The sequence below is a fragment of the Primulina tabacum genome, chromosome 6 (assembly GCF_025594145.1).
Source record: "Primulina tabacum isolate GXHZ01 chromosome 6, ASM2559414v2, whole genome shotgun sequence".
Classification (NCBI taxonomy): Eukaryota; Viridiplantae; Streptophyta; class Magnoliopsida; order Lamiales; family Gesneriaceae; genus Primulina; species Primulina tabacum.
The window spans coordinates 9,571,886-9,591,602 of NC_134555.1; the positions used below are offsets into that span (position 1 = coordinate 9,571,886).

Consider the following 19,717-nt stretch of genomic DNA (forward strand, 5'->3'; position numbering starts at 1 on the left):
TTTGCTAGATAAATTTAATCTTTAAATCGTAGGGCATGCAGAGGAAGTGTGATTGAGCATCTTGATGGTCATACAGATATAATACACATACAGCTATATAATCATTGGTTACCATGGTCAGTCTTCTAACTAACAAGAATACATTTTGTAATATAATGATATCATTAATCACATTTCCATTTTCAGGGCAATGAAACAAAGAGATTTGCTGCTACGCCGTTATTGGAGAAGGGAAGATGATGGCACATATGGTACTCTCTAACCCAGAAACTGATGCTGTGAAGTTAATAACTGTTAAAGTTGTAATTAAAGTTAAAAGTGTTGTTCCTATTATTTTTCCATCATTTTTTCATTTCGTGTCCATGTTCTTGTATAGTGTCGAGTTTATGTTATTATATGAACTTGATAGAAGTTAAAGCTATAGCTAAAGTTTAAAAGGTTTGTTACTATTATTTTTCATTTTCGTCTCCATGTTCTTGTATTGTGTCGAGTTTATGTTAATAGACATGAACTTGATAATTCTATTGCTTTTGTTGCAGTGATTCTTTACCACTCTGTGATCCACAGGAAGTGTCCACCGCAAGACGGATATATTCGAGCTTGCCTTAAAAGTAATGTGTATAATATAATATAAATATGTTTATTTAATATATAAACATATGGGTATTGAAGTAAATGGCTATTGAACAAGTGTAAGCCCGAATAAAGGATTATGTCTTTTAGTTCAACATGCTCCAACATCATATTTGGTTCCTGAGATTACATGTTATTTGGTTCCATGGTCAGATTGCTGATATGTAATTATTGTTTCATCTTCAGATTATGATACATGTTATTGATATCTATTTCATGCTTTTATATCTGTTTATATGATTGCATGTATACGTTGTTTATACTGGGAATGTATTTCTCACCGGAGTTATCCGGCTGTTGTTGTGTTTGTATGTGTGCATGACAAAGAGAGACATAGCATCATTGCTAATCTTTTCAGCAGTCTTTTCAGAAGTGCTCTCAATGATGTAGCAGGTACTGCTTGTGGAACAACCACAGCAGTAGCAGCAAGAGCCTTGGTTGGTAGATTTGTTGAGGGCTCTTCTCCGCTTCTTACTTCCAGTTCGAACTCATAGGCTTTTAAGTCAGCGAACAAATCAAGTAGCTCCAACTTGTTTAGATCTTTAGAGACTCTCCTAACCATTGTTTTAACGTCCCATTCCCTAGGTAAAGCTCTCATCACCTTGAGTGCTTACTTATGTGGGTAATGTATCACCATACTTTATGATATTTGTGTTGAATGATTGTAATTGTAGAACCTGTAAATCAGACACGTACGAGCCATGCATAATTCTAATATTTTGAATTTAATTGACTTTATTGCATGATTATTTAAATGTTTTTCTTTGAAGTTAATTATTTTAGCCAGCAGTTTAATTTTATTCTTTCAGTTATTTCAGTGAGGCCGGACTGGAGTTGGAGTTTAGAGATAAATTTAAGATTTAGAAAATATTTTCAGGATTTATTTTAGCTAGAAAGTAAGTTAATTTAAGTTAATAAAGAAGTTTAAGGAATTATTTAAGCTACTTGAGGTGAGTAGAAAATAAATTCATTTAAGTTCCATAATTAAGGGGTTAGTTCACTAAATTAATTAAGGGATAGGTAAGGCTCTTAAGGTATTAAAATTTATCAACTAAACAACATTCCCCCTTCATTTTTATTGTGTAATTTCGGCCACCCTTAGTTGATTAAGCATTGATATGCCAACTCACCCTTTGACCCATTCTTTGTTATTTTAGCATGCTAACCCTTTTAATTATTAATCAACGTTAATTAATTAATTATTAAGCATTATACTAGTCTAGATTAACATGAGGAATCGGCCACTCATTCTAGATCCATCCAAGAAGATTTGATAGCAAACCAAATTCAAATTTCAAAAGAGGAGACTTGGTCATACCTTGGTATCCCTTTATTTTTGGATCTCCATCACACTCCTAACCATTTCCCCTCCCCCCACCACCGAAATCTTGAGAGATTTCAGAGCATTTTCGTGGGTTTAGTGAGGAAAAATCGATTGCTCATTAAGGAAAAATCGAGTGAAGAGCTAGGTAGCAAAGCGCTCCACCTCCTCTGCGCCGAGTCGTCGTATTCTTTCGTTTTTCATTCAAACGAAAACCAAGGCATGTCTAGATTTCTTTCAAACCTCAATCAAGTCCTACTATTATTTTAAACATCACTTTTACATGATTTTTACACAAGAAAACCGAAATTTACATCAAGCATTTTCGAAATGAATGTGCAGAATTTTTTTGACTTTCATGATGCTCTTCACGGTTTTCTTTTGTTTCAGTTGCTACAGGTTATGGTTTGACTCCAGGCTCACTAGGCTACATCTAGACACATACTAGGGTGTGTCAAGACCATGATGGTCCATTCAAACCAGCCCCATGCATGAAAGAAACCGAAATTGACAGCAGCTTCTCATTCATAGCCATTTGTGTTTTTCGAAAATTCTGTTTTGAGGTCAAGCGAAAGGATCTGATCTTGGCTGCCCTAAGGGCCTATAGCCATGGTTAGATCACTTCCCTAGCATTTCTAAGATGTGAATAAGTCGCCCTTTTGGTGGCTTGGTCCATGGTGAATCGGTTTTTACATAAAACAACAAGAACAGCCCCTCCCTTCTCGGCCCCTTCGGTTTTTGACAGCATGTGTGTGTTCGAGTTTTGTGGAATGGTATGGATCTTGTGTTGCCTATGGCCCTTAGCCACGGTTCATACCATGCCCCTAGATGTCTAGATCGTGCCATGGTCAATCAATGGCCATTGGAACGAGTCGAGACAGCAAGCGAAGCACAACACCACACACGCACGCATGAGGGCCCTCGGTAAGAACTTTTGGTTGGTTGCTGGAATGGTGAGGATTGTGGCTGGCCTAGAGCCCTTATCCATGGTTCAAATCATTCCTTGGGATGTTGGTAAGAGTCTCTGGTCAGTGGTTCATGCCCCAATGGCCGGTAGTCTCGAAAACAACACAAGACACGCGATTGCACAGCTGCTGGAATTTGACAGAAACTTGCTGTGACGGTTTGGAGGCTCGTTTGAGTTCTTGGTTGGCTTTTAGCCTATGGCCTTGGACTGGACAGTGCCTCATCAAGTTAGGAAGGTTGTGTTTTTGACCGTTTGTGATTCGGATCATTTTTGAGGTCGTACGAGAATTTACGGTGCGATGTGCCAAATTGACTCTCGAAAGAGCGTTTCTTGTTTTGGCCTCCATTTCACCTAGATTTCGACCCTCATCATTTTAGGAGCATTAGTTCATAATTTTAAGCGTATTTTAATCATGACTATACGTCGGTTCAGTGTCGGTTCGGGTTGGTTCGGAGTCATGATTAAATACGAAGTCGTTAGACGTAATTGTCGCATTTTCAAACTTAATTGCATAGTTTGGTCAAGTATAAGCTATTGCATATTTTTCATGGCATATTTAGGTTGCAGCGAGCCTGGGAACGATCCAATCCAGTTGGTAAAATATTCAGGATATTTTCATTATGCCATTTAATTATATTATGTGCATGAAAATAGAAAATACTTATTTTTGAGATTTATGCGATATTGCTTGTGGTCAATTCACTATTATGGGAGCATTATTTTATACGGTCGCCAGTGACCGATCAGTTCAGTTTGGTACCACCCGGTCGCCAGTGACCGGTCAGCTCAGTTCAGTTTGATACTCCCCGGTAGCCAGTTACCGATCAGTTCAGTTCAGTGCAGGGGCCACATGCGTAGACCATAATCTCAACAGAAAATTTTTATCAGTTATTTCAGTACAGGGCTCCAAGGAGCAAACATTCTATTTACTATGACTTTCAGTTCAGTTATACACGTATTATAATTGCTCAGTACAAGTTATTTTAAGTATGCCTCATGACATGATATTTTATCCATGCAAATTACATTTTCTCGTTACCTACGATATTTGCATGCTGAGTATTTAGGCTCACTAGACTTGATTGTTGTAGGTACTGATGAGGCCAGGGCCGAGGGCGGGGACCAGTGAGCCAGCTTGGGTCGGCAGTAGTGGCACCCGAGGACCTCAGTTTCAGCACTTGTCATTTCATGCTCAAACATTTTTACCAGTTGTTGGATATTCTTAAAATGTTATTTTTGGCAAACTTTATTTTCTTCCGCTGCTATATTTTTAAACATTGAACTTGATTCATCAGTTGATTTTATGAATGAGGCAATTTAAGTTCTTTAAAAAGAAACTTTTTACTTTTCCTCAAAATTTTCAAGCAAGGATTTTCGGGCCTTCACAGTAATAATTATCAAATTTCAATTGCATTCGGATCACCGCGGTTTATATCTTGGGCCATATACTTTAATATAGATTTTGTGTTCAAAAGATGTTACTATCACTCTCTTGAATTCGTTTCTTGAACTTTGTGTTTCGACTTTTCGACTGCCCTTGTGAAACGTTTTTGTCTTTAATGCTCTGATGCAACGTCCATTATTGTAACCCTTATTATTTATAGAAGGATTGCACTAAAAGACTTTGGTAATTACAAGCAATTTGAAATTACCCACTTCAGTAAGACTTAACACAGCCTAACTGAACTCTTAGTAAACTTCAATCTAAACTTCTTTGAGCAGTAAGACTTTTACTCTCAATTACAAATATTTCACGAAGAAATTCTAAGCACAATTTGATCATCAAAATGATGAGATAATAACTTATCAACGTGTGCTAGTGTAACGCCCCAAAAATTTAAAAGTCCACGCGAACCACATGTACGAGTTATTAAATTCCTGTGTATTTTAATTTCATTAATTAATTATGTTGTGCATATTCACATGTTTAAAATATATTTTTCTACATGGTTGCATTAAAATGTATTTTTAAATGTTATTCGAGTTGCGATCGAGGAACGGAGACCGATGGCTGAAAAATAGAAAATGTTTTTATTGGTTAATTGTTTTTAATTATTTAAAACATGGATGATGCTTTTTCTTATTTTTGAAATATGGGGTTTTGAGGTGATTTTATACGCCGGGACGTAATTTTTATCGGTGTTGGATTTTCAACAAAAACTCGAACGTTTTGGCAACCCGGCTAATAAATTCAAAAACTTATTTAATTTTTTTTAATATTTTAATTAAGCATTAATGGGCCTAATTTACATACCTAATAGGCATAAGCTTGATTAATGTGTAATTAACTATATAATATGCAATTAACCCTTCCCCACACCTATAATATCCCACGCCCTCTTTCCCCAAGGAAATCAAACTCTCCCTTGCAACAATTCTACATGGCACACACCTAAATAAAATCAAGGGAAAAAGCATCAAACTCCTTCAAGGTTTCAAGGGTTCTTCAAGCCGTCGTTCTTCGATTTGTCAACGTTTACTCGTGCGTTTAAAACCCAAAGACACGTCATATTCTTTCCTTTCAAACATCTATCATACCATAGTATTTTATTTAATGAATTTTTACATGAAAACAAGTCACACAATTCACAATTTTCGTAACTATGCACATGCTTGTGTTTGAACCCTTGTTATTGGATCCAAAACATGTTTATATGATTGTTAAAGGGGCTGTCATGACTAGGATAGGATCAAGGATGATTTACACAAGTTTTAGAGTCATTGAAAGCAACAAAATCGCTGCACAAAACAGAAACACAAAGCTGGAAACACTTTTCTGTCATGGAGTTGAGGGGGCTCGATTTTATGATTTCCAGGGCTTGGCTTCGGTTCGGTGGGACCAGTGCTTGGCTAGGGTCCGTGAGGGGTCATGGGAGGAGTCTTAGCCACGCTAGGACTCGAGGTGGCTAGGACTCGAGACCAGGGGCTGGGGAGGAGTCCTAGCAAGCTAGGAATCCACCCGAGATGCAAAGGGTGCAGGAGCTAGCTGTGCAGATTGCGCAGGGTTAGTGGCTCGGCTAGGGGGCTTGGGGCTGGGCTAGGCTGGGTCCTAGGGGTCCTAAGAGGGTGCACTAGGGTCTGGGCAGGGGCTGGTGCGGCTTGGGTTCGCTGTGGCTCGAAGGAACATGATGAAGCATGGACAGCATGTTACGCGCGAGGCTGCTGCCACTTGTTCAGTGGTTTACTGCTCTCGTCCAGGGGCTTGGTTGGTCTGGGCTGGGGCTGGGCGTGGTCCAGGGAAGGTTAGGGTCAGGTGGGCTCGGTTGGAAGGGTCCTAGTTGGGTTAGGAGTCCTAGAAGTGCAAGAAGTCCGCAGCCACACACACGCATAGATTTGGGTCGAGTTCCAGGAGGTTTTTGAGCGGGCCAGGGCTGGGCTTGGTTAGTAGGGTCCTTAGGTGGGTTGGCTTGAGTTTGGCTTGAGGTGGCTCGGGCGTGGCTCGAGTAAATTAGGAGATGGCTCGGTGTGTTCGATTAGGTGTCAAAAACAAAAATAATAAAGGTAAAATTGAATCCATGGGTCCATGGGTGTGGCTCATGACTTAGAAGGGTAGAATAAATAATAAAAATGTAATGTTTAAAGGTTTGAATCAAAATATGGAGTTTCGGATTTATCCGGGATTTAATCGCCGCACGAAACGCTAATTAAAGAATTAATTTAAACGCCTAGTTTTATGCGGAATAAAATTATAGAAAATTATATTTAAGCTTAAATAAATATTATAAGTTTAAGTTTTTAATTTGATAATTTTATATTAATTTCTGGTTTAATTCGGGATTAAAACACAGTAATACGTCTTATTTAAAGATTAAATTAAAGTCATCGATTTATGCCAAATAAAAATATGAGAAAATTCATGTAAGCTTAAAAAATTATTTGGGACATCTTAGAGTCAATGAAATTAAGAAAAAGTAAAAAACGTGAAATTTTACGTCCAGGGGTAAAACAGTTTTTTTATACCTAGTAATTTGTAAACGTCATGCCAGTGCCCTGAATGCTGTTTTATGTGATAATATGATTACTTTCAATGGTTATGGATGTTTATGAAATTTTATATATTAAAAGGATTATTTTAAATGTTTATGGAATTTTACATGTTTAGTATTTTTATGTCAAAATGCTTATTTTAAACGTTTATGATTTAACATGTCAAAATGTTATTTTAAAGGTTTATGATATTAAAATGTTATTTTAAATGTTATGGATTTTTAATATGTTCAAATATTTATTTTAAACGATTATGGATTTTTATGATAAAACGATAACGTTAAAAGATATGTTACATGCTTGTTTTTAAAAGGAAAAGGATATTCAATGCATGATTTTTATAAAGTGATGTAAATGTAAAACGTTGAAGGAAATGAAGTAATTGTGACTATTGAGGATATGAGGATAAGAATGGGATATTGTGAGGGAAAAGACCCCAGATGGATCCCATTTATGGGAGAAGGCCCCAGAGGGAGCCCGGCAATCGTATTTCCATTCGATGAGGATAGGCCAAGGCTCAGTTGACGAGAGATTGTCGCTGTTGTCCCCGTCGCTTTGTACTGTGGTTACATGTAGATGGATCCATCGACTTTTTGAGGATGAGGAAAGTCACAATTAACGATCCGAATTCAATAAAAAGGAAATGTTTATGATCATGATAAAAGGATACATGTTATGAATGAGGAAAAGGAAAATGTTGAGGGTTTAAACGGTGAATCTAGGGGCTGTACTGTTTGTGTTTAATAAATTAAATTCTCAGTTGACTTATAAAATGCTTACTTCCCACCAATTTTAATTGCACTGCCATGACGTTTACAAATTACTAGGTGTAATTTAATTGGATCATATGCGGTGTAGAAAGACCAGCACACACTTCCGACGATTTGTCGAGCAAATAAGTCAACTTCAAGGTGGATTTGTTGTGCGAAGAGTGCGTTATGACCCGTGGCCGTCTGTCTGGTGGGGGCGGCTCCTCCGTTGTGGGTAAATGGGAAACCCGACTCTACTAACCCGGCGAAAGGCTGCACAGCAAGAAGTAGTAGTGGCGTTTTGACTGGAGCTTTTTGTAGTGCTAACAAGAATGCAAGTGAATGAATCCCATCCTCTAGCGACTCACTTACATGTCGTTGAAGCTCCATAGTCTCCTCCGGATTGCTCCTATAAGCTGGACGATTCGGCAATGCACTCCCGGGCACAAAATCAATTTGATGCTCAATCCCCCTCAATGGTGGTAGCCCTTGAGGTAGCTCCTCCGGAAATATATCATCAAATTGTTGCAAAAGTGAAACAACAATACTCGGAAGGGACCTGACTATATCATTTGTGTTAAGGAGAACCTCCTTGTAAAGAATCAACACAAGTGGTTCACGTGTGTGTATCAATTGCTTTAACTCACCTTTTTGGGTCATATACGTTTTTTTCTTGAACTCTTTCCTCTCATTTTCTTTCCTTTCTTTTTTTTCGCAATGTTCATCTCACTCTTTTGATCATTAATTTTTTGACCATAAATGAATCTCAAAGTTGTCAAAAAAACTCAACTTTTTATGCTTCAAAAAAGTTTGCATATCCAGTACTTTGAACAAGACCGACCATTATCATATTATAACGATATCTGTCTGCCCTAGAAATGCATGTTGAACTAAAAACTGTCAGACGACATTCTAAATAAATCTTAGATAACACCCGACACTAAAAAAAAATGTTTACAAATAACACCCGACACTAAAATTTTATCCGTTGTGAAAGTTTTTGGAAACATATCCCCTTAACAAACTTTCAAATCCTTCAAAAAAAATTTGATGATAAGCCTTGAAATTAGGTAAAACACAACGTTTTGGTACGTAAGGAACTGTACTAGATACAAATCTTGATTTATTTTAATAGATACTCAGATTAAATATTTTTATACTTCGATTTTAAAACCAATTTTCAGATTTTTTGAATACATTAACATGGACGTCAAATTATCTCATTATTACACAAAACTCACAATAAACATGAATACAACGAAAATAAGAATATAACATGTCAAAATAGTACATAACAACTCATAGATTAAACATAACCCAAAAAAACAAAGACCATGCACTACAACTGTTAGAGTAGATGCCCTGCAAGCCAACGGTTGGCTAAGAAATTTAATGACTCGAGTGAAATAAACAATATTTATTTTAATATAATTTAATTTTTTATGGTATTGTTTTACTTTATCCGTATACCCATGCAATCAGCATAGATAAAGTCCTTGCTTATACTTTAATACAAAAGAATCATAATTCGATGTTGAAACTCATTTGTAAACACTGTATGATCTAAATTCGTTCCTAGTCGATTCAGCCGCCTAAAACATGGATAAAGATCGCTTGAGCTCGAAACTAGCATCTGTGATGTTATGTACTGCGTTTCTTGGTAAGGGCATAGAGATGTCCAAACATGCAGATGGATAGTCATATGATGATTACACCGAACAACCCTCCCTCGGACTTTTCAAGTGGTTATCATTCATCGAGAGGAGAAGTCCGTAGTTATGATTGTACACCATTAGTCCTTACGACCCGGGACAACACTGAGGCTCTATATACTAGGGCTGTGCTTTGACTCATTTACCGGCTCCAGGAGAGTCATCAGGTGGTGATCAGGTTTGGTATAGTTGCGACACATATAGGATCCAGTACATTGAAGTCGGGGATTCACCACTCACCTAAGAGTGTGGATATCCTATGTGATCTGATGAAATAATAGTGCGTGGAATCTCTGGCCAGAGTTGAGATGTACATTGGAGAAGGAGTTCTCTAATGGTACATGCGATGCCACTATTTTTATGTATCACATAGTTATCGAATTATTATGCAACCCTCGATGAACCAAAGGTTGCAGATTCGATCGGGATATATGAGATGAAGGGACCGTACTGTACGTTAATCATAATTGACTGGTTCTTGCAGGCGCTATCAGTGATACCTAGGAAATCATGGGGCGATGCTACTAGATGCTCTTACCATGGTTCGATGAGTTTAATCAGAAATATGATTTCTGACATTCTTATGATCAATTGTTGATGCATAGAATGAGGCAAATTAGGGTAAGCCCGAATAAAGGATTATGTCCTGAATCACAAAGAGTTGTGAACTCACGGCTAGCTGTATCCCTGAACCATTGAGGGTCACACAAGCACTGGATCGTTTGTTCCCATTGAGAGAATAAATTCAAGGAGTTGAATTTATATTATGATATAGTAAATTCTAGGAGTTTAATTTATGATAATTAAATTTTTAGAAAATAAATTCAAGGAGTTGAATTTATAAGATAGTAAATTCAAGAAATTAGCAAACTGAATATGCGGTGATCCGAATGCAATTGAGAGTCGACACTTCATTAGTCATCTAGACAAAACGAATTAGAGACTCTCATAACCATTGTTTTAACGTCCCATTCCCTGGGTAATACTATCGGCACTGCAATATGAAATTTCACGTACAGGTTGGTGGAGTGATACCTCTTCACATAAAATATTCACGCCCTAGAGACACTATACTTAAAGTTATGTATCATAATATGAAGATGAAACAATAATAACTTTCAAAATAGGTATAAACGTGAGAAGATTTGTAATCATTTTTGCAAACTTTGGTGGTAGTGTTTTATTCCAAACATTTTAGACGATCAAATATTTGTTAACACAATTTGATGATTTCGATTTATTTAAAATTTTTTTTAATTTTTCCGCAAATTTTAAGTATGTTTAAAAGTACGGTACATTACATCCTCTGTATATGTTTGGATCGCTGATGAGACTTCAGCTCCTTTGCTTGTGCAATGGCACCGGTGTTGTAATAGTACACCGGGACTGGATCAACTCCTTGAGGTATAACGCCCAACTCTCGGACAATATTCCTCATCCAAACTGTCTCCTTTGCTGCAGCTATGTATTCTGCCTCAGTGGTCGAATCTGCTGTGGTGTCTTGCTTGGAACTCTTCCAAGAGAGAGCACCACCATTGAGCTTGAATACAAATCCAGAGGTTGATTTCGAATCATCCACATCGATTGGAAACTAGAATCAGTATATCCTTCCAATTTTAATTCTCCATTCCCATAGACCATGAAAAAATTCTTAGTTCTTCTCAAGCACTTAAGAATATCCTTCACGGCTTTCCAATGCAATGGACCGGGATTTGACTAATATTTGCTTGCAACACTCAGTGTAAAAGCAATATCAGGTCGAGTAGATATCATACCATACATGATACTGCCAATAGCGGATGCATATGGAATGCGGGTAGTGGATTTTATCTCATCATCAGTCTTAGAGCACATAGACTTGGATAGACTCATACAATGACACATTGGGAGATATCCTCTCTTGGACTCCTACATAGTGAGTCTCCTCAGTATGGTATCAATATAAGTGGATTGGATAAACCCTAGCATCTTCTTTGATCTATCCCTGTAGATCTGTATTCCTAATACATATGATGCTTCACCCGTATCTTTCATAAAGAATTTACTAGCTAACCATATTTTAGTTGACTGTAACATCCCTACATCATTCCCAATTATTAGTATGTCATCAATATAAAGTACTAAGAATGTCACTACACTCTCATTAACCTTCTTGTATACACAAGACTCCTCAGAATTCTTAACAAAATCAAACTCTTTGATAGTGTTGTCAAATATTAGATTCCAATTCATTGATGTCTGTTTGAGTCCATAAATGGATCTCTGAAGTTTGCATACTTTATGCTCATTTCCTACTGATTTGAATCCCTCATGTTGAGACATGTAAATCTCTTCCTTAATATCACCATTAAGGAACGCTGTTTTCACATCCATCTGCCATATTTCATAGTCATACCATGCTGCTATGGCTAGTAATATCCTAATGGACTTTAACATTGTGACTGGAGAAAATGTTTCCTCATAGTCAATTCCTTGTCTTTGAGTATATCCTTTTGCTACCAGTCTAGCTTTGAAGGTCATTACCTTCACATCCGCCCCAAGCTTCTTTTTATAAATCCATTTGCTTCATATGGGAACAATTCCCTCGAGTGGATTTATTAAGGACCATACTTGGTTCGAATACATGAAGTCCATCTCGGACTGCATGGCTTCAAGCCATTTAGATGAATCGGCATCTGATAAGGCTTATTTGAAGTTCCTTGGATCACATCCAGGAATAGACTCATCTTGGGCCTCTTCAAGAAGCAGGCTCATCTTATTAGGTGGCCTTGAGACCCTTTCAGATCTCCTTGGAGCTTGTGTCTCTTCAACTGGCTGTTGGGGTGTAGGTTCTACATTTTCAGCAGTGGGTGTATCTTGAATTTTTTCAAGTTCTATCATCCCGCCTTTTCTATCGAATAGAAACTCCTTCTCTAAGAAGGAAGCATTCCTTGAAACAAACACTTTTTTTTCTTTGGAATCAAAGAAATAATATCCAGCAGAATTTCTTGGATATCCCACAAAGTAGCACAAATTGGCTCTACTATCTAATTTGTCTCCCACTGCCTGATTCACATAAGCAGGACATCCCCATATTCTTAAGAAAGAATTTTTGGGAGATTTTCCCATCCAAATCTCATATGAAGTTTTATCCAATGCTTTTGTATGAACATTGTTCAACAACATTGCCGTTGTTTCAAGCGCAAATCCCCAAAAGATGGCGGAAATTCAGTGAATCCCATCATAGATCGAACCATGTCCATCAATGGACGATTACGACATTTTGACACCCCATTAATCTGTGGTGTGGTAGGTGGGGTCCACTGTGAGAGAATCTCATTCTCTTTAAGATAGTCTTGAAACTCAGTACTTAAGTATTCTCCACATCGATCAGATCGAAGTGTTTTAATACTTTTTTCTAATTGTTTCTCTACTTCATTTCTGAATTCTTTGAACTTTTCAAAAGTTTCAGATTTGTATTTCATCAAATTTACATACACTGATACACATATATCGAGAAGTCATCAGTAAAGGTGATGAAGTACAATTGCCCATATCTTGTGCTAACACTTTGCGGGCCACACACATCTGTATGGATTAATTCCAGTAGATCTTGTGCACGCTCTACTTTCCCTAGGAAAGGGGGCCTTGGTCATTTTTTTCTTTCAGACAGGAATCACATGTCTCAAGAGAGTTTATGTCTGACTGATCAATGTTTTTAACCAAATCTGGAACATATAAAACATCTCTTAATAACAACTTAAAATTATTGTCTAACATCAATTAAATATCTCCTATAGCACTAGCAGAAACTCTTACTCCATTGCTCATTCTTAGGAAGGTCTCACCATCCCTAAGCCTCTTACTTCTTGTCATCACCTGCAAATCATTACATAGACGAGAACCACATCCATTATCTAATACCCAAGAAGTTGAGTTAATCGAGATATTTACTTCAATGTAAAACATACCATTGTCAGAACCTTTATGAGCTAGTTATTCCTAACAATTGCGCTTCCAATGTCCAGGCTTATTTTAGTGGAAACAAACATCTTCTATTGTTTTAGGCTTTGCAAGCCCCTTAGAAGTGTTCGTAGTTTGCTTCTTCTTGGGTTTGACTTTGTTGGAAGGAGCAGAACGTTTCTTTCCCTTCATTTGTGGTCCTTTCTTCGTGCCAGACGAGGAACCCACTAAGAAAACATGTTTTTCTTTTTTTATGGTGGCTTCATATGTAGTAATCATATTAACTAGCTCTTCAAGGCTAGCCTCCAACTTGTTCATATTAAAATTTACCACAAACCCATCAAACAATGCTGGCAGTGACAGTAACAGGATGTCTATAGACAACTCATTTGGTAAGACTATTTCTAGTCCTACCAATTTTTCGATGATCCCAATCATCCTCACACCATGCTCATGGACCGAGGCCCCATCTCGCAAACGTGTAGTCATGAGTTCCTTGATGGCTGCATGCCTCAAGAGACGAGTCTGTGCACCATACAACTCTTGTAGGTGTGTGTAAATGTTAGTGGCATTTAGAGCATCCTCAAACCGCCTCTGTAATTCATTTGACATCGAAGCTAGCATATAGCTCTTTGCTTTCAAGTCATGGTCTCACCATTTCTCTAGCTTTGCCAATTCATCAACAGGTGCATTGGCTGCTGCCTCTTTTGGAGGAGCTTTAGTGAGCATATATGCTATCTTTCATAATTTAAAACAATTTTAAATTCCTTAGCCAGTCTTGATAATTCGGTCCGGTTAACTTGTTTTGATCAAGAATCGCAAATAATGGATTTCGTGTCGTCATCGTAAACAGACTGAAATTGAAAACAGATAAAAGTTAATGAATATTTTAAATATTTTATAAGACGTAAAAAATGGACTTTTATTTTTACGAATTGCTTCCCACTATTTTAATATTTTCACCTCCCTCTGATGAAAAATGGGAAATCTAATGTCTTTAGTGAGTACGTAAGGCCCAATTGCTAAATCATGATCCCAATTATCTTGGAAAATCACAATTTTCAAAAGGTAGAGCCCAATTGCAACTACTTGCAACCCTTACGTAATTTTGCCTCACGTTTGATGAGAGCCCATTATAGGTGCTCTTTCTCTTCACATGTCAAGCCCGACCCATCAATATTTAACCTTAGTGGACGGTCAACATGAGATCCCCTTTATCTAGGCCAATGTCATGGGAGTTCCACGTAGTTCACATCAAATATGTCAGAGGAAGTCACAGCTTTAGGACGTCCATAACTCCCTATTATCTAGGCCAAGGTTTGACTGGGGGTAGCATTAATCATGCAACCATCGTTGATGAAAGACAAGGAAATATTAAACTTTCTTTTAATTTTTCCTTTTAATGAGCTTGATATAAATTTTGAATCTCATTCAAAATGAGGGATTTAAATTTTTGAAAATTTGTCACATCATTTAAAATCTCATGTCTTACTTGTTTGTTTGTTTGCCGGATTCATGCAACTATGTTTTATTCATGCAATGTTATACGTATAAATAAAATATACAACCAACATTCATCATACATCACATGCATAATTAATAAATGTAGATGATTACGGTCTTTTCCTATGTGATCCACGTGAGCCACATCGTGGATCATTGATCTGTCTAGGGTAATGCAGGTATGCAATGAAATCCCATTACATTGCAGCTTCCATTTTACAAGTCTTCATTCCTCTGCTCCATCTTCTAATTTATACCTTCGTGAAGACAGTAGAATATGGATACAAACCGGGGTGGGTAACATCAGAAAGTAGAGAAAGTGAGCTCGCAGGCCCAATTAAATATTACAATTTTAATATTTAATGAATGCCTAAACATTCACCTAAATACATTGGTCAAGGCCCGTAATCATCCACTATGAAAATATCTCAATATATGCAATAATATTAATTAATTACATCACATGTAATTAATAATATTGATAAATCACTATTAATTACATCACATGTAATTAATATAACTAATTTAATCTATCGTTTACATGAATCATATTTCAATTCAAAATTAAATCAATAAATTAAATTTATTTCTAATTGATTAATTTTAAATTTTGTGTAAAATCATATTTTACCTTGAATCATAATATTACTTGAGAATAAGATTAATAAATTAAATAAAACAATTTTATTTAATTAATCAAATTTCCAATTAATTGTAAAATCTCTATTTTACACCTAATAAATTAAAAATCAAATTTTAAATAAATTAAGCATTATGATTAATTCTTCAGAAAAATAAATTTCTAAAAATCGAGAAATGGACATAAACAAATTTAGTTTATATTTTAAAATATCATCTTCACGAAAGATGAAGCGGCCTCCATTAAAAAAACTGTCTTTTATGAACAATTACCATGTTTTAATAATTGGCCAAATAAAAATTATTTGTTGCCCATCACTTTGCATATTCACGTGAATATGCAACATCCATGAAAAAAGTGTTTCAATTCATTGTTAATTTTCATCATTATGAAACCATATTTCTCATCTACTTCGCTGCATCTCTATGCAGTGTCCATGTCCGTCATCTTCTTCACGTTGTCTACATGACGTGAAGCTGTCATGTCCCTCCATCGTATGGAGAGCATCCGAGCTACTCGTGCTCGGCCAGCAGTTGCTCACAACAGCGTGCAGGTAGAGGTCCAACCTCGGCTTTGGGCTGCTGCCGCTAGCGGTTACGATGATGAAAATTTATTTGTCCAAATTCCTTTCCGATCCGGTTAATCGATTAATTTTGGAAACGATCTATAAATTAATTATTGAACATAAATATGAATGAAAGTACAAACATGGCTCTGATACAAATGTTGGGTTTGTCCCGAAAAAAAGATAAAACGCAGCGAAAATTTAAAATTTTTCAGAAAACGCCGTTGAAACTCATCCTCAAATAGTTTTCGAGAAATCAGTTGTGCTAAGTATGCCACTCAACTCAATATCCTTACATATCAAAAGGGATGTTATGGACGATCAATAATAAGAAGTGTTGATAAGAAGTGCAAGTAAATATTATTTTTTTTATATTTTCTAATTTAAGTAATAAGTAATGGTATAGATATACATATTTTGAATTTATATATGCTATATTTTAGGAGAAGACAACTCAGGGAGATACAAAAATTACAAGATCGCAAGTTTGGATTGAAGGGCACAAGAAAAAAATGAGGAACCTAATACTCAAGCTACTGGAGAGAAAATGGTTATAGAATTATGTCTTTTTTATTTGCATCAGATCCTAATAAAAAAATGACCAACCTAAATTTGTTATTTTCTCGGAAATTATCTTTGTTATTTGCAGAAACAAATACAAGAATGTCCAACTGAATCTCAAAACACAACTAACAATGCTGATGATGCAATTAGCCTTGTATTTGACAAGGAAGCTCGGGGTAGAGTGCGTGGGATAGGCTTTGGAGTTACACCATCAAAAGTTGGAGCTTATGTACAACAAAATGACACTGTTAAACAACTTCAAGATATGATGCATAATCTTCAACAAGAAACTGTAATATATGAAGTCCATGTTTTTACAAAGCATGAGACAACAAAATCAACAAGAACATGTTAGTAATTAAACAACATATAAAATCAGTTTGATATATTGTACATTTAAATGCTTTTAATTTATCATGAAGACATGCTTGACACAATTTGTTTGTAAACTTAGGTTGTTAGTGGTGGCAATGGTAGCGGTATTGGGAATGAAGTTGGTAGCAATAGTGATATCAATATTGGTGCAAAGAGAAGTTGTGATTTTGATAATGTTAAAAAACATCTTGCTACAGCTCAGGTAATTATCTTAAAAATATGTGTTTCTAAACTACAAGATTGTTACAAAATAGGAATCGTAAAATTAATTAATTTGTATTGTTTATTTGCAGTCAAATTTGAAGAATGTGAGTTGTCGAGATATATATGCTAATAGTAAATGTAAGTTGCTTCATTGGTCTGTTGCTGGATTAGTTGTTGCGGAAGCTCGAATTACATCTACAGGTCCAAACACAAAAGTGCATCATGTTGTTCTTGGTAGATCTTGTTGGAAAGTTTGGGTTGATAAGGTTTTGGTTGAGAAGGTGATCTAATTCGACCAAATGATGAAATGCAGTTTCTCGATGATGCAATAGGAAGCACGATCGCGTGGTTATCTAAATTTGTAGTATTGTGTGATTGATATAGAATCTACATAATTTTTTGAATTTAAAATTTAATCATCGGTATGTTCTAGCTATTTTGCGACAGATTTTGTATCTTGTTTTGAATCTTGAGATCTTCTGTTTTGGTAACTTTTATTAATTTTGTGTCTCGATTATACTTAAATTTGCATTAAATTTATTATAAAAACTTGATTTCTCGTTACTATGAATGAATTTGAATTTTTTGTACATATTGATTTTAACGGCGTGCAAACATACGCCGTGGATATGCTTATCCACAACGTGGGGTGCGCGTTGTCGATTCTTGTATCCACGACATATAAAGCGAACTATAGATACCATTATTCGCAAGCGTGCGGCGTGCTGTCAATTCTTCTAGCCACAACGTGCGGTGTGCGCGGTGTGCGCTGTTAATTCTATATCTACGAGGTGCGATGCGCGCTGTCGATTCTTGTATCCACGGCATGCGGTGCGCGCTGTCGATTCGTATATCCACGACGTACGATGCACGTTGTCGATTCTTGTATCCACGACGTACAATGCTCGCTGTCAATATCATTATTCAAAGCGGGCATTGTTCGCTGTCAATATTTCCGACTTTCAACAGCTTTTAACTGCGCAGCGTGCGCTGTGAAAAACCAATTTGCATGCTGCGAAAATTCATTTTTGTTGTAGTAATTTAAGATAAACCAAGTTTTGGGATAGGATCCCATAAATCCCAACAAAAATAAACTTAGCTAGAATTCATCATAGAAAAATATCAAAAACGATAATCTAACAATGTTTCTAAAATAAATGAAAAGTGTGAAAACACTTTGCGAAATCTTGTGTTCTTCATTTTCTCATTGAACTCTAGTCGTTCTCCCTCTGGCGACCACTCTCAAGTGTGCGTCTGATATTTTTTCATTCCTAAGGTTACCAAAATTATAGGTGTATTGTAACGTACCTGTACTTTTTACTACTAAAATTTGCGGAAGAACTAAAAATTTTCTTAAATAAAAACGTGAGCATTCAAAATTCGATAAAATAAACTGTACGTCTCAACAAAGATCTAAAAATAGAGTTTGACAAAAGTATTTGAACATTTTCATAAAGACTTAAAAACATGACGGTCCTCAGGTTTAGCCTCCCGCTCAGTCCAAGTCTGCTCCTTGGTCCCCACCTCCTGTCTCCTCATAAACCTCTTCACTTGCATCGATCACGTCTAGTGAGTCTAAAGACTCAACACGTATAAACTGGAAGTAACAAGTACTACATAATAAGATCACATGCAACTTTAAAATAGGACATACATACTTTAAACTTGAACTTGCATAATAGAAACTTGAACATACGTACATACATACTAAGACGTACCATCAACATAAACTTTTCTTAAACATGCTTTCATACTTGAACATACTTAAACATACATAACTTCATCATTTTGCGTAGAGGCATGTTTCAAAGCAAGTGACCCATAACATAATTGCCTGATCAGACTAAACCACAGTACTGTGATGACAGGGACGTATCCACTACCACATACATGAGATCCCCGTTCATAATTTAACGGGCTGATTGGTCATCGTTCATGATTTAATGCTTTCCAATCACGATCTAAACCCGTTCATAATTTAACGTTCATAATTTAACGGGGTGGGTTGGTCCCCGTTCATGATTTAACGCTTTCCAACCCCATACATAAATTGGTCACAAGACATTTAGCATACCTCAAAAACTTGAAAATATTTTTCTTGCACGTCAACATACTTACTTGGCGTTGAGGGATTCGTTGGACTTCAATTGGGGCCGTTGCTGCACATACTAACATAAATTCTTAACTTGTGCAATTTAGACGTAAATATCATGCTTACTTACGAGTTCATTCCGATTCCTTAGGACGTTCTAAAATCCCCATGACTTGACCTTGTAAATCATTGTACTACACCATGACATTGAACCTCAAAGCATACTATAAAATTTTCCCAAAATATGAAGGACACGAACCCCGTGCCCAGGTCCGGCTCCGAGTCCGTATAGACTCGGTAAAACGTGTTGTGCAGAAGGGGAAGGCACGGACCCCGTGCCCTAGTCCGTGTGGGGGTCCGTGTAGGCTCGGAAAATTGATATTGAGAAGAAAACAAAGGCACGGACCCCGTGCCCTGGTCCGTGTGGGGGTCCATGTACCTGCAGGAATTGCAAACTCACGAA

General features: G+C 36.7%; 2 protein-coding genes across 5 annotated transcripts in view; both read left to right on the forward strand.

The window, feature by feature from the left end:
• Positions 1-16,867, forward strand: part of LOC142549125 (uncharacterized) — a 46,657-nt gene extending 29,790 nt beyond the window's left edge. For 2 of the 4 annotated variants that reach the window (XM_075657913.1, XM_075657915.1), the window contains one exon: positions 16,463-16,867. In XM_075657913.1, coding sequence (XP_075514028.1) covers positions 16,463-16,576 — 114 coding nt within the window. In that variant the 3' untranslated portion in view covers positions 16,577-16,867. Of the gene's footprint in view, positions 1-186; positions 252-539; positions 802-16,462 lie in introns of those variants that run through there. The other 2 variants (XM_075657910.1, XM_075657914.1) reach the window with 2 other exon arrangements.
• Positions 16,868-16,888: 21 nt separating this feature from the next.
• LOC142549128 (uncharacterized) lies at positions 16,889-17,554 on the forward strand. The gene is made up of 3 exons (XM_075657918.1): positions 16,889-16,933; positions 17,038-17,160; positions 17,252-17,554. Exons 1-3 carry the CDS (start codon positions 16,892-16,894, stop codon positions 17,450-17,452), a joined length of 366 nt encoding a protein of 121 aa, XP_075514033.1. The 5' UTR covers positions 16,889-16,891; the 3' UTR covers positions 17,453-17,554.
• The last annotated feature ends 2,163 nt before the right edge of the window (positions 17,555-19,717 follow it).